The 14,306-nt window shown below is 50.1% G+C and overlaps 4 protein-coding genes across 4 annotated transcripts; all 4 read right to left on the reverse strand.

The window, feature by feature from the left end:
* Positions 1 to 225: 225 nt before the first annotated feature.
* EJ05DRAFT_464125 (chromatin-remodeling complex ATPase-like protein) lies at positions 226 to 4,437 on the reverse strand. Its single transcript, XM_033742738.1, has 5 exons — positions 4,144 to 4,437; positions 4,001 to 4,027; positions 3,805 to 3,939; positions 776 to 3,736; positions 226 to 722 (listed from the first exon to the last, which is right to left on the reverse strand). Exons 1-5 carry the CDS (start codon positions 4,252 to 4,254, stop codon positions 540 to 542), a joined length of 3,417 nt encoding a protein of 1,138 aa, XP_033600802.1. The 5' UTR covers positions 4,255 to 4,437; the 3' UTR covers positions 226 to 539.
* A 764-nt stretch (positions 4,438 to 5,201) lies between these two features.
* Positions 5,202 to 8,060, reverse strand: EJ05DRAFT_475678 (amidase signature enzyme). Its single transcript, XM_033743862.1, has 2 exons — positions 5,941 to 8,060; positions 5,202 to 5,895 (listed from the first exon to the last, which is right to left on the reverse strand). Exons 1-2 carry the CDS (start codon positions 7,622 to 7,624, stop codon positions 5,696 to 5,698), a joined length of 1,884 nt encoding a protein of 627 aa, XP_033600803.1. The 5' UTR covers positions 7,625 to 8,060; the 3' UTR covers positions 5,202 to 5,695.
* Positions 8,061 to 8,242: 182 nt separating this feature from the next.
* Positions 8,243 to 9,944, reverse strand: EJ05DRAFT_451796 (tryptophan synthase beta subunit-like PLP-dependent enzyme). The gene is made up of 2 exons (XM_033742398.1): positions 9,250 to 9,944; positions 8,243 to 9,191 (listed from the first exon to the last, which is right to left on the reverse strand). The coding sequence occupies exons 1-2, from the start codon at positions 9,566 to 9,568 to the stop codon at positions 8,308 to 8,310; spliced, it is 1,203 nt and encodes a 400-aa protein (XP_033600804.1). The 5' UTR covers positions 9,569 to 9,944; the 3' UTR covers positions 8,243 to 8,307.
* A 1,204-nt stretch (positions 9,945 to 11,148) lies between these two features.
* Positions 11,149 to 13,257, reverse strand: EJ05DRAFT_475680 (tripeptidyl-peptidase-like protein). The gene has a single exon (XM_033743863.1). The coding sequence runs from the start codon at positions 13,033 to 13,035 to the stop codon at positions 11,209 to 11,211; it is 1,827 nt and encodes a 608-aa protein (XP_033600805.1). The 5' UTR covers positions 13,036 to 13,257; the 3' UTR covers positions 11,149 to 11,208.
* Positions 13,258 to 14,306: the final 1,049 nt, after the last annotated feature.

Below are 14,306 nucleotides of genomic sequence, written 5' to 3' on the forward strand. Positions count from 1 at the left end.
AGTTCTGTGTGTGAGAACGAACTCGCGATTCGAGTGAAAATTAGAAGAGAACAGGGTGGAATACCGAAGAAGACAGCTTAGGTGAATGTTTGGCCGAGATCTGGATCTGAGGGCAATGCGCGTGGGAGGGGCAAGCCGCAACTGTAGAATTATGCGCCTCACCGTCATGCCGCGCGCAGCATCATTCTGCGCTGTGGCTGTGCACTCAACAGTATATTGCACTTCAATCAGTAGCACTTCAACTATATTGTAACTCGGAAAATGAAGACGTCTATCTTTCTGCACATGGAGGAAGACACGTCATCTAGTGTCTTATTGCCTGCCGTACGTGTAGTTTCAAACGCCCCCTAAGAAGCGCTCCGAGCCGAACTGGTCTACTTGAACGCTGCTTACACGCTGCATTCCCACACCAATCCCCATGATTTGAATCAAAATGTCTTTGAAAGGTGGGACGAGAATGATACATCGTCCCATGACAGTGTGCGCCAGAACACCGGTGATGCCCATAAACTTCCCACATCAATAGGATGACAACTCACTCACCTGCCCTTCCTGCTCTTGGTTTTGATCTTGGGTGTAGACCTGCCCTGAGGTGTAGACTTGCCTTGCGGCGTAGCCTTGCCTCTTGCCCCAGCGGATCCTGTTGATGCTACGCTCACAGCACGGGAAGTAGCAGCTGACGTGCCTTTGCTGCCCTTTTTGTTGATATCAAGGTGTTTGTTCTGCGGCACAGGTCAGTTTGATATTCAATGTGGCTAGCTTCAATTTTTCTTACTTGTACGCCATTTTTCGCCCGCTTCTTCGCTGGGACGTCCTCGTCCTCGTCCTCATCTTCTTCGATCGCCCTCTTCTTGCCGAAGCCATTGAGGAGCTTGCTGTCGTTGCCTGCAAACTCTTTTACAATCGTACTCAGTAGTGTGGTACAACGCCGACTGATTTCTGATGTATTCCTACTGAGCATGAACCAGTCAAAACGGAATAGAGGCGACTCCCGGATCTCGTTACGGATGTTTTCGTGGATGTGTTCAGTGTCGACGCCGTACTTGTCCAGCATCACAAGAAGAAAGCGGTCTTCTTCTTCGGTATACACCTTCTTGGTTGTCGCTGGTGTGCCGTACTGGATTCGAAGTTGCTGGAGAGGAGCCCTGTACATGCCTATCTTCTTTCGAAGCATCTTACGTTGGAATTCGGTCTTGCGAATATGTTCCTCTCCGGTTTCGATGGTCGCAATGTTTTTCTCGTAACCATCGATCTCTGTGTATCTCTTCCAGAAAACTTTTGCATACGCCTTGATCTGGTCGGCGTCTTTCCCATCCACCTCATTTGAGATACCAGTATAATTGTCACGACCGTACTTGGCCGATCCATTGATGAACTGTTGAAAATCACGTCGATTCCATTCCGGGAAACCTTCTTCAACGAGTCTCTCTTTCTCGGCCTTCTCTTCTTCGGTCAGTGGTTCAGCTTCGTCGATCTCCAGCTGGGCGAGCTGTTGGTTATTCTCCCGCTCTTCCAATGTGTCGTCCTCGCCTTCATCAAGCGGAGCTTTCAGGTTGTTCTCCTTCCGGTAGAAAGCCGTCTCCTTCTCCTGTAGCTCATTGAGTCTTGGGTCGAAGAATTGATAGTCATGCGTCGTAGTTTGCTTGGGCGCACGAGGTATCCTTGGCCTCGTGTCGGCTGTACGCCCACCAGTCATCAAAGCCTGTCTGTAATACTTATCCATGGAATAAGACTGTTCTTTGCGTTCGCGCTTCGCAGGGTGAATCCATGCAATCACTCCATTGTCCTTCTTTTTCTGAGGTACAAAGCTTTCACCATTCCACTCGTAAGCTGACTCGGATGTAAAGTTTTGTAGGTCATCAAGGCCGAGTTTTTCGTATTTGGCGTTCAGTTCGGCGGTACGCTCTTCACCTCGTCTTAGGATAGCCTCCATATCATCATCTGTGAGGTCGCCCTTGCCACTCAGGGCGCCAGTGGCGCCTTGAGATTCAAAAACTTTCTCGGCACCATGCTGAATCATACTGAGGAGCTCATCCTTGCCCGCAGCTTTGCTTTGCTTCGCTTCGGCTCGGCCTTGTTGAATGACTAGCTGGTCCAATCGTAGTTTCTGTGCCGCTCGTTCCAAAACCTTTTCTTCGATGGCATTCTCGGTTACAAACCTGTAGACGACTACTTGCTTTGTCTGACCAATCCTATGAGCACGATCCATGGCTTGGAGGTCGGCTTGAGGATTCCAATCGCTGTCGAAGAGAACCACGATATCAGCCGACGTCAAGTTGATACCCAAGCCACCTGCGCGAGTAGTGAGAAGGAACAAGAACTTCTCAGAGTCTTTTTTGTTGTACTCGTCAATGGCCGAGATACGGTCTTCATGAGCAGTAGAACCATCGATACGACAGTATTTGAACTCGCGCATGATGGAGTAATCCTCGAGGATGTCTAGCAATCGGCTCATCTGAGAGAAGATGAGGACACGACTACCCTGTGCCTTCATGCGAACCAGAAGTCTGTCAAGCATAACCATCTTGGCAGCGTTCTGTACAAGATGCTCCCCGGTGGTGAATGGTGTTGGCTCAGCACCATCGAATAAGTAGGGGTGATTACAACACTTGCGAAGTTGCATGACGATATTCAGAAGGCGAGTTTTCGACTCCTTCTTCCCACCAGCTCCGTTGACAGCGTCGATGTCTTTTTCCAGTATCTTCTTGTACCACTTGACTTGCATCTCCGACATGCCGATGTAAAGATTGATTTCCTTCTTCGGGAGAAGGCTTTTTTCTACGTCACTCTTGACCCGACGAAGAAGGAAAGGTCGCAGCACCTTGTGTAGCTGCTGTACTACGGTATCCGAATCTGAGCCCTGCCCCGAGAACCATTCGTCGAAAGCCTCAGCATCGCCAAAGACATCGGGCAAGAGGAAGTTGAGCAAAGCCCACAACTCGTGCAAGTTATTTTGCAATGGAGTACCAGTGATAAGCAGTCTGTTGCGGGAGTTGAATACACGGATGATCTCGGCCAGGGACGATCTTTCGTTCTTAATACGATGCGCCTCATCAATAATGATATATTCCCATGCAATCTTTTTAAGGTGAGTCTTCTCTCGGAGAATCATCTCGTAACTCGTGATGCAAACATCGAAATCCTCGGGAGTCAATCGATCAGCGATCAGTTGGGCGCGCTCATCTTTCGCTCCCTGGAGAACCAGAACGTGGACTTCGGGAATCCATTTCGCGAATTCGCGAGCCCAATTATCGAGAGTCGACTTCGGTACTGCAACGAGATGCGGCCCCTTAATGTCGCACATGAAGCGAAGGTATCCTATGAAGGAGATTGTCTGAAGTGTTTTACCCAAACCCATTTCGTCTGCAAGAATCCCTGAGATACCATTCTCATGGAGTGAGATCAGCCAGTTCAGACCTGCAACTTGGTAGTCTCGCATCTTGCCACCCTTGATGTATCCAGGCGATTCACGAAATGTCGTGCCTTCACGGGAAATGCCATGCTTTTCGTCGTGTATAAGCTGTGCGTCTTCTTCAGCTTCGGTTTTCCGCTTGGTCCCCGCGGCTCCTCCCTTGCGGCTAGCAGCCTTCTTGGCCTTTCTCTCCTTCTCTTCGTCTTGTCGATCAATTTCCGCCATAATCTCTTTGATGCGCGGATTGGGATTCGTGTCAATGAAGTGACGGAATAGATCAGTAAGTCCAAGGAGATAGCGAAAGCGTCGTACCGAGTCATCTTCCTGTTCAGTAGTCAGATAAGAATGCTCACTGCGAGAGAGGGATCGCGCGAATTGAACAGCACACTAACCTTGGATTCATTCAAGCGATTGTGCTTTTTTCCAAACATACTCTTTCGCAGCTGGAAAGCTTCTGAGCGCCTCTTGCGCCCATCGGTATCCCCAGCTATACTACTGGCTGAAGTGTTCGGGTCCATATCTGAGTCCTGAAACACGTATTAGCTCGCGTTCCCATGCACAACTTTTTTTCGAACTCAGGTCGCGTACCGTGTAGTCCGGTGTGTCTTGAAAATCCTGTACCATATGACTGTCAGCTTTGCGCGCGATTTAATTGGCAGGTTTTATGAGAATTCCGTCTGGCGGTCAGGCGCGCGTGAGAAAGTTATAGAAATCGCGTCGAAACCACTTACATTCGCGCCATTGCCGTTCGCGTTACCATTCACGTCAGAAGCGTCGGCCATGGACGTATCTTCGGTCGAAGGCTCCTCAGAAGGAACATTGCGAGTGCGCGAGGGCGCCATGCTGCCGGCCTGAGCCTGCTGGGGCTCTTTGAAGATATAAATTAATGCTGCGGAGGTGCCTCACGACGATATTTGATGTTAGAAGGGACGTGATTGTAGGACGTGATGATTTGGTGGACGTGTCGTGGTTTGAAGAAGGTGGTCTACGTTTGAAAGAAGTGAGAGAATGAGGGTGGTGGGTTTAGAAGTCAAGGTGTAGAAGGTAAGGCAAGGAACGCGCTTACGCTTCTTGTCTTGGCGACATTCATTCCCGACTATCTAGCTACAATTATGGACCCAGTCACTTCTACGCAAATCCATAATCCTTGTCCCTCCAAGTCACGCTCACGCTCTGTGTTTGCAACCTATGAATAGACCTGGTATTCTTGCATTGCTTGTGGGTAACTTGAAGACATGAAAGTCATCGCTATTCACTTTAGATGATAGACAAAGTAGACAGACTGAAAATAGAATTCAGAAACCTACGACTACAAAGTATCAAAGACTCCGATTCATGTAACTGTTGTTTCTTAGTAGTGATAAGCCATCAAAAAATGCTTCTCACAGATATGATGGATATCTGGGGTAAGTCTTGTATACTTCGCCATGTTTATAGAATCGTGCTATAGCCCGGCTGAGCTGTATTACGCGTTTCGGTCATCTCCACCGGCCACCTAATCCAGAAAGGATTGAATAGGGGAGCATCAATGGCCGTATCTCACCTGAGCTGGGTATGTTGTATATTACTAGCCGTATACATGGTTGGCCGTGATAGGGGCTCCTACGATGAACCAGAAGAACAGGATATGGTCGCACGCGCCATGCACACCATAGCAAAAGCCATCAGCGATACATCCTGTGAGCTTTTGGAGAACAATGTGTACAGCGTCTAAAACTGGTGTTTGTTATCCAGTTGACTCATATGCACATGTGAATCAAGCATAGACATGATTCTGAGTGCAAAAGGCCATGCGGTCACCTCAGTGCATCACCATGATTGCCCAGCGTTTCCCCGGGTATGAGACTATCTATGGTTAACCAGTTGAGTTGAAGTTAAGGTTGTGCAAACGGGGAATGGGATACAACATGAATTTATCGTAATAAATGCTCTGCCAGCCGATGTAAACAATGACATCAGAGGCGTATAGACACCAGAATAGCGCCAAAGCTTCCTCCATGCTTTGCTATTGCCGTTCCGTTGATGCAAAAATACAATGAGTGAACAGGCGCTGACGAGATTCCAGCCGTTGGTGACAAGAGATTTAGGTATGCAAAAAAGTGGCGGATTGCTGTCTAGGGACGAGGTTGGAGCACCACGTGACTTGTACTTGCCTCTTTTGGACTCTAGCGCCTTGGCAGACTTATAAGGGTCGCCCTCTCAAATGGCTCGACCATAGCAAGCTTCACAAAATATGAACTGTATTCAGGATTCGTACAAATGCCTGTTAACTAGACTTACCCTCTACCAGCGCTTATACAGCACATCTCCACCATCCGTACTACTCATACCGGCCTTAGAGACGTCAACAATGCCTGCATCCAAGAGTTCCTCAACCAGGGAGAAGATCATGCCATCGCATCCTTTTGCAGCCATGAAGTCAACCGTCAAGGGCAAATACTCCACGTGTTTAGTGATTGTGGAATTGTAGGCGGTTTGTCCGACTTCATAATGTTAGCATTGCATGGATTAAGACGATATGCACCTACTGGGAACAACCATGTCTGGAACCTCCGCCATGACAGATATTCGACTGGTCGCGAAACCCAAAGGAACTCCTGGAAGGTCACGATATTCGTTCCTGTACGTCGTCGACCCGCCAGTCGGATATAGCATAAGTGAATTCGAGCATGTCTCTGCGTCTGGTGCTAGAACCCTACTGTTGAACCAGTCCATGAACGTGGTCTTGTTCGCTACGGCTTGCTCGATGGTCTCTGCCGATGTGTCTCCATAGCCCCATCGGCTGATGGGTACTGGGTCAACGAAAGGCTCACGACCGCCGTGACCTATTGCATAATCGGCGTAGAAAGGATCCCGTACAAGACGTGTTTGCTCTTTTGCTATCATCAGAGCATATGTGGTATTCAGAAGCTCCGAGAGTGGAGCAGACGAGGGGTTATCGACTGCCCAGGATGTGGCAATGTCGAAGGCAGATACTCGAGCGCCTCCTAAGAATCTTGAAAGCTTGCTCAGGAATCGAAGGTACGTGAGACTATAGTCGTCGGTACTGTTCGACGGAGGAAAGTCCAATGTCAAGAGATTTGATGGATACAACGATGTGAACGTAACGTTTTCTTTGTACAGGGCCTTGGCGGCAGCCGACCAGATCTTCGGATCCCTCGTGAGCAAGCCAGCTGTATCTAGCTGCGGAGCCAAGGGCATAGTGTTATCAAGTTCAACAAGCCCCCAAGTTGGTCTGTTTCCAAAGAGACCTTGCGCAGCACTTGGGCCTCGCACTGATCCTCCAGTGTCCGATCCCAGCGTAAAGTCAAGCCACTCGTAAGCGCCTTCTCCAGCACCAGGTCCAGTCGATGAGGATGATCCATCCTGATAGCCATCACCACGAGGGTTGAAGGGTGAATGATAGTCGACCCAGTCCGCAGTCGCCGTCTCGCCATTCGCAAATTGGCTAGTCTTCATCTTTCCAACAACGACTGCCCCAGCCTCAATCAAATTCTGCACGGGAAGGGCAGTCTTGTTGGCCGCAGGATACAGATGGTACCAGGCACGATTTCCATTGCTGGTCTTCAAGCCTGCGATATTATAGATATCCTTCACGCCAAGGCGGAGCCCGGCCAATGGTTTCTCGATAGTTTTGGCAAAGTATAGACGGGAAGGAACTGCCACAGCCAGAGACTGGCCAGGGAGATTAGCTGGCAAAACGTAGTGAGATCCATCAAGACCTGTGAAACTTGTTTCGGTGAAAGCGCCTTGGACATCGGAGTACAGCTTGTACGCTTGATGGAGGGTTCCTGTAGACGTGACAAAATAGGGGCCGCAGGGTATCGTGGTGGTGTTCAATGTCAAGGAGCGGACTACAATGACCCCTGGTCCATAATCAACACGACTGTGGTTGCGCGCCATATTACCCTGGAGATATAAAGCTCCCAGGAAGCCGCTCTGAAACACATCGTCTTCAGTCTCCCATTTGGCTGCCAATGCTGCAAGTTCCTGTTGAGTAGAAACGTGTGATGCAGGCGGAAGGACAGTGATTGGTGTTAGACCAAGTGGTAGCGCTCTGCCTAGCCAAGAAAGCTTTCCAACGACATCAGATGGGACATAGTAATGGATATCGTTTAGTATGACGGTCTGTCCAGTGGTCGAAAACGATGTAGTGGCCGCAGCGAGTGAAATGAACAATGTGAGCAATGCTACGATCAAGGTCCGAGGCATAATGACTGAACTCAGACTAGATGCCATAACAAGGGAAACTGGGATCGAATTGACCGAGAGAAACGCTGGGGCAAGGCAGCCATTATATTACACGATCAAAGCATGAAGCCTTACGAGGTACCTAGACGGCGATCGCACGCCGTGAGGAGCCTGAGCCCCTACAATTGGTCGTCAGAGCGTCGACAAACAGAGCGAACGGGGTCCTCATTGGAACGACGAGGCCCATACCTGACATAGCCGAGTCAGAAATATGTTGGATGACGCGAGTGTTGTTCACCGTGTGGGCATTTCCTAGAAGTTGAACCGCTCTGAGCGTTATACGGCCCGGGCCATATAGTCAATATATGATACAAAAAACTCACAAATACGACATAATTGGACTCAAGTAGCATTGATGTTCAATGCGCGACCGATGATTGTGACCATTGGAATTTGTTGTCATATCAGCGTATCTCGTTTGTAGACGGGCGTTATCTCTGCCTTGCCCACTTGTTTTAGTGGGTATGATTCGGCCGAGATTAATTACAAGGGAAGAAATCCATGCACTCTTGGCAGCAGTAATCTGCCAATTCAGATACGCGTAACCAGAAACATGGCTAATAGATGTTGACTCTTAGGGTGCCTAATAGCTCAGCTTATACGTGCGTGAATGCAATTTTCTATATACTTGAAGATGGCTATGTCTAACCGGGAACGTTCTCCGCAATTCGTTTGCCGTCCCGCCCTAGAACGCCTACTGCTCTTTCTGCTACCTTATCTGGCACGGCAAAAAGTTTACTTATAGCTTCGAGTGTCGTATTACCTCCACTGAACACAACACCGATATTCCAGCCCTCTGGACCAGCCTCCTCCTCGACCAATTTGCGGAAGTCCTCATTATATAGACAGACGGCAATGGCTACAGCAGCGCTGGGCTCGATGAAGACTTTCATACGCTCCATCACGAGCTTCATTGCCGCTTTAATCTGCTCCTCAGTGACGCTATACACACCACGCACTTTATTGTTGTCCGAGATGATGGTCCACGGAATCTTGCCCACCGGTGTCCGCAGCCCGTCTGCGATCGTCAAAGTCTTCACAGAAGTAATTCGTTCGCCCTGTGCGAGTCCTCTTTCTGCATCGTTTCCTCCTTCAAAGCGTGGCTCTGCACCAAAGACGAGTGTTCCCGTACCTGAAAGTGCAGTTGCGACCCCTGACAGCATTCCTCCTCCTCCACAGGGCGTTATGACGGCGTCGAGATTCTTGTCTTTACTCCTACCCGTAACACTGAGCTGAGGTTCTTTGTGTATTAAGTCGTCTACCTGGCTTTCAAGTTCCAGAGCCATTGTTCCTTGTCCAAGCATGATGTTGGGATGGTCGTAAGGAGGGACCATTATGGCACCGGTGCGAGCAATTACGTCATTAGTGACTGCTTCCCGCTCCTGTGAAGTCGAGCCACTGAAGATGACTTCTGCGCCGTAGCCTTTCGTACCGGAAATCTTAGAAGGTGTTGAGATAGTAGGCATTACGATGTAGGCCTTCACGCCGCGAGTGCGGGCGGCGAGGGCTAAGGCTTGTGCATGGTTCCCTAGCATCTCGTCAACATGACTGTGAAACAACGACTCTGCATCCAGCAGGTGTCTTACCTGAGCTATGCGTAACCACGCCTTTGCTCAGCTCTTCTTCCGTCAGCCTGGACAGCGCATGGAACGCCCCTCTGGCCTTGAAAGCGCCAATCTTCTGATAGTTTTCACACTTGAAGAAGAACCGTATCTTCGGCCTCGCAGGTTGCTGGCCTTCCCACTCAGTGCCTTTCAATACATCTTGGGATTGAGGTTCTGAAGCGAACCCCGAAAGCGTTGTAGAAGTCAGCACGGGTGTTAAATGGATGTATTGCTTGATCCGTTCGTGTGCTTCTTGCACAGATGTGCGCGTCAAGGGCGGCGTTGCGGAGATGTCACCCATTGCGAATGCGATGAGGGGTCAACGGCAGAATAGAGGACAGCGGGACAGGTTGAATGAAGCCGTTGAACGCTGAGTCATCTCCAACAAAGATCATGTTTTCCATACTTATCCTCGACTAGGCCCGAAGCTTCTAGACTAAGGATATTAGTCAAATGGAGTCCGCACTTTCAGAGTTGCTGACATCGGCTTCGTGAGACAGAGGAGAAGAACAAGAAGACGACGACGACGGCGACGATGACGCTCAGGCCAAACTAAATATTTGACCAGTTCTCCGATTCAAGCCTGCCAACGAAGATGGCAAGACGCAAATCCTGCTTGCATGCACCATACGACAGTATTCCTGAAGACAAGCGTCCTGTCATGGGATTTGAGCAATGTGACATGTTGACGCTGAACTGAGAAAGTTCCTCAGTAAATGTTGAAATAATTGCCGTATTCAGACTAGCGTAAATGCGCGCCCCAACCTCATGATTCGGAGATTCCCATGTCCAGAGAGATTGACCTCAACTCCTGCAATCATCATCGCTGTTCCCTGCAATATGCTAGGCTACATCGGGCTGAAGACGCTGCCCCGGTATAAGACATTTCAATCCCAAGAATTCGGTGAATAGACATCTGGAAATGCTCCAGTGTCCTATCCCTTTCGTCTTCGAGAACACAAGCCACCAACCACAACCACCCAAACCAGCAGCTCGTCCCCTCCAAATCTCCCCCAGTACAACCTGATCAAACCCATCACCACCCAGATTCCACACAACTACAACAGCAACAACCAAATTCCCCATCTCTCAATCAATCCGCTGTGCCGGGTCGTGTGTATCCCCATGTGCCACCATGTGCCTTACTTCCCTCCCTTTCTCCCAACCCCCCCTGGCGCCAGCTAGCTAGCTAGCTACTTCTGGGTTCTGACAGGACGACGACGACAACCATGACGGTAATAAGCGAAAAGAAGTCGGGTATCGTCGCACTCGTCCGTGCCGTCTATGTATTTGTGTCTCCGCTATCCTTTCCGATCATGGAAAGGGATTGGGGGGTAGGGGACCGGGAACGGTGAAACCCTCAGCCATTTGCACCGTGACGATGGATTGCTTGTCTCACGAACAAACGGCAGCAGCGGCTGTGGCGGTGGTGCCAAGCTAATGTAACGCACAATCTTACCATCTTCAGGGTTTTAGCAGCTGAATTTGGGGGGACTGGTGTGTTATTTACCATATGGACTTCCAGATATATGGATGGATGGATACGTAGGGCGTATATAGTGCTCAGGAAAATAGGTCTCTTGGCGATGTCGCACACACTGGGTGGCTGCTGCTAGGAGTACCGCGAGACTGACAAGCTGTCGTTGTGTACATACGGAAAAAAATTGTAATTTCCAGAGGGGCGAGACAAGACTTCGCAGACATACTGATATCACAGCTTTAATGTCCAAAAGAAGGAAAATTAGGGCTGTGGTTTCTCGTCTGCTGCAATGCGATGTCACAAAGTTACCATTTGAGTGTATTTATTAACATTCATTGTGTCATTATTAGGAAGTCTAAAGGTTAGGAATAATCCTTAGCAATACAAATGACAAGTCGAGTGAAGCCTCAGGCTCTTCCAAGCCTAGACTGTCATCTCTCACTGCATCTCGGCACATGACGCTACTTGCCACAAGACTTCTCCTTCAGCACATCGAACAGCGGCGTGCCAAGGCCGGTGACAGGATCCCAGCCCTTGGTAGCATTCCATGAGGCGTATGGTACAAAGGGCGTCGGCAGGCCAGAGTAGATATCTCGGCCGGTACAGCCAGTTGAGCCGCCGTTGACGATATCAGTAAAGCCCTCTTTACCACCAGAGTAGATCCACGGGTTCAGGAATCCAAGCTTGGGCTTGCCAGCATCGATCCTTGCGCTGTTGAGATCCGCAATGATACCAGCGACAGCAGGGCAGGAGGCAGATGTTCCACCGACGAGAATGTCGAGACCCTTGTCAATAACGTGGAAACGGTTGGACTGTGCCGCAAGGTCCGGGAAACCGCGACCCGTAGGATTATACAGACCCTTCCAACGGTCGCCAAGGATGCTCAGGTAGCCTTTCACGGCCGAATCCTGGTATGATGGCCGAGGGAATATATCAGAGAAGCCACCGGACGAGAAGCCAATCGCGACTTCGGGCTCAACCTGAGTAGTTCCTCCGACAGCTGTCACGTAGGGACAAGCAGCTGGAAAGATTGGCAGGAAGCGAGTGGTGTTCTTCCCATCGTTGGTCTGGCAAGCCGAACCGACGCCAGTGTCACCAGAAGAGTGAAGGACTGAAACACCTCGAGCGCCGAGATGTCCGTACATGTCACAAACAGTCTTTGCGTACTCTTTGGGCACACTCTGTTCATCCTCACCATATGAAGTTGTGAGGACTGAAGGGAGATCTTTGTCGGGTAGAGCAGATAGGTACTTCAAGAACTCCATATAAGGTTCATTCTGGTTGTCTTCTGGGTTTGGCTGGTCCAAATCAGGGACGAGGATACCACGACCGCCGGTTGAGTAGAATTTCTGGGGGATTGGCGCAGATAGACCAACGGTATATTGTATGTCAAGACTGGCCTCAACGCTGTCTGAAGTGCCAAGTTGATCAGTCGTGCCTCCGTTGATGCTCGTGACAGTGAAGCTTTGATTGATGGCGTTCTGAGCATACAGAGTCTCGAACTGTGCTAAGTCTGTGAAACGTGCAAGCTGGTCCAGGTATCCTGTCACACCAACAAAGCCGTTCTTAGGGTTTGCTTGGAAGTTGCCAACCTTGTAAAGACTCCTGAGACAGGCAGGCGTGATTGTGGTATTGCAAACAGCGGCAGCGACATCGTCGACAAGACTCTGAGCGCTGAGAGCACCCGGAACATCCTCGACCTTCTCTATGCGGTGAACAGAATTGAATTGAGGGCGGAGCTGGCCAAACCGGGTAGTCGGTTGAATCATACGAACATATTGATGGAGTTTCTCTGGTACAGAGTACTCCAGTGTGCGAATCTTTGAAACACCTTCGCGGACGGTACTTGCATAGGTCTTGAATTGCGACTTCAGAATTGCCTCAGCCTGGTTAATGGTAGCAATGAAGCTGATCCATTCACCATCATCCTCGATCTCGTCAGCTTGGATGCCAGAGGTCGTCAGCCAGTCGATGACGGAATCAGTAGCTTCCTTGGAAGGCCGGATGAGATCCTTGAGCTCCTCACGCTTCAAGTGCTGGCCGTACTTTGGAGAGCCTGGAGTGGAGATCTCGTAGAGAGTCTGCTCAAAGAGACCAGGGTTTGGCTCCTTGATAGCAATGCGGAAAGCCATGCGCGTGTCCGGATCTGGAACGCCAATCGCTTTCCAGCCCTCTGGAACAGCATGAAGACTTTCCATAACGGCCGACCTGACACGGCTGATGGTACTCCTGCCATGGACAGCAGCAGTCAGGGACAGAAGCCCTGTGACGAGTGCGAAAGCCCTCATGGCTGCAGATTAGGAATTTAGGATAAAGCAATTGGTGAAAGAGAGTCGGGGCTCAACGGGTATGAGCTTGAGACGTCTGTTGGCAGCGAGGAGAGGAGTCTGCCAGACAGGTGGGCTGAACGGAGAAAAGGGAGAGCATGTCGGGGAATGGGTAATGATATAGGTGCTATGCACCTAGGTACAGGTCCATTGGAGCGATCTGCACCTGGCCCAAAGAGAGGGAGGTACCTGCCTGTTCTACAATCCATAGTTCCAGTGTAATGTTGTGTGCAGAGACAGGTGGAGAAGCAGGTGGGAGGGGGTATGGGGGGCATGGGGGGCTTGGGGGGGAGGTACGGAAGTACAGAAAGGGAGAGAGGAAGCAGAGACCAGACATGTCCCGAGTGGATGAGGCGGCGCCTGTACACAACGAAGCTTGTAACTCACACTTATCTGCCCTACAATGAATGGTGTATGGGCTATGCTTATGAGGTTGAGCTTCCTCTTTAGGCGGTAGATCGTCTGTAGATTTCTACCATCTCTGTGGACGCCTCGACATGGAGCTATACCTAGTCCTCTAACCTCGGACAAGAGACAAGAGCTTCTGAGAGTCTTTGGCATCAGTCGATCTGTTTGACAAGTCTGACAGTAATAGGATACGCGGAGTGTGTCGATTGACGGGCCATTACAGGCACAATTTCATGGAGGACCGTGACAGTGATGATGACGGCGATGGAAGGACATTGAGAGTCTCGTGAGAAGCATCACTATCGCTGTTATGACTATACCTTGTCATGATCGTCATGCACGCGACATCGACCTGCCAGTTTCCCATCTGTGGCGCGGGCGGTTGTCGAACGGCGCAGACCGAGTGGGGAATGACGTCCCAGCTAGGCAATCCACCCTACAGAGCAGATTAAGCTGTGGAGAGCGATAAAGGTAGATTAAATCCTTCCAGATATCAATAACAAGTACTGGACCCTCTGCCTGCCCCTATTGTCTCTATCTCGGTCTCGTACCTTTCAGTGTTAGCTAACTATTAATTGTTATCCATATTAACCCACGGGCGCAAAGGGTCCAGACGCGGGGCGGGCAGTCGAAGTATTAATCGACAACTGGGTTTTGCCCTGTTCCTGTGAATGCATCGTCCACCGAATACTGCCCTCCTAAGTTGACGCTGGCAAGTACCTACCTAGCTAGGCAATCCACTAATTCTCGGCTGCCCAGTCGCCCCGCCATCGCCGCCATCGCCGCTACCGTTCCCACTAAGCCCTGGCTCTCGGCTTGCGCGA

The sequence above is a fragment of the Pseudovirgaria hyperparasitica genome (assembly GCF_010093815.1).
Source record: "Pseudovirgaria hyperparasitica strain CBS 121739 unplaced genomic scaffold EJ05scaffold_7, whole genome shotgun sequence".
NCBI classification, from domain to species: domain Eukaryota; kingdom Fungi; phylum Ascomycota; class Dothideomycetes; order Acrospermales; family Acrospermaceae; genus Pseudovirgaria; species Pseudovirgaria hyperparasitica.

Coding starts and splice junctions, on each gene's coding strand:
- EJ05DRAFT_464125 (XM_033742738.1), bottom strand. CDS start 4,254: ATGGCGCCCTCGCGCACTCGCAATGTTCCTTCTGAGGAGCCTTCGACC. Junction 3,940..4,000: donor AAGACACACCGGACTACACG/GTACGCGACCTG, acceptor TACGTGTTTCAG/GACTCAGATATGGACCCGAA. Junction 723..775: donor GGGCGAAAAATGGCGTACAA/GTAAGAAAAATT, acceptor CCTGTGCCGCAG/AACAAACACCTTGATATCAA.
- EJ05DRAFT_475680 (XM_033743863.1), bottom strand. CDS start 13,035: ATGAGGGCTTTCGCACTCGTCACAGGGCTTCTGTCCCTGACTGCTGCT.
- EJ05DRAFT_451796 (XM_033742398.1), bottom strand. CDS start 9,568: ATGGGTGACATCTCCGCAACGCCGCCCTTGACGCGCACATCTGTGCAA. Junction 9,192..9,249: donor CGTGGTTACGCATAGCTCAG/GTAAGACACCTG, acceptor ACGAGATGCTAG/GGAACCATGCACAAGCCTTA.
- EJ05DRAFT_475678 (XM_033743862.1), bottom strand. CDS start 7,624: ATGCCTCGGACCTTGATCGTAGCATTGCTCACATTGTTCATTTCACTC. Junction 5,896..5,940: donor TCCAGACATGGTTGTTCCCA/GTAGGTGCATAT, acceptor AACATTATGAAG/TCGGACAAACCGCCTACAAT.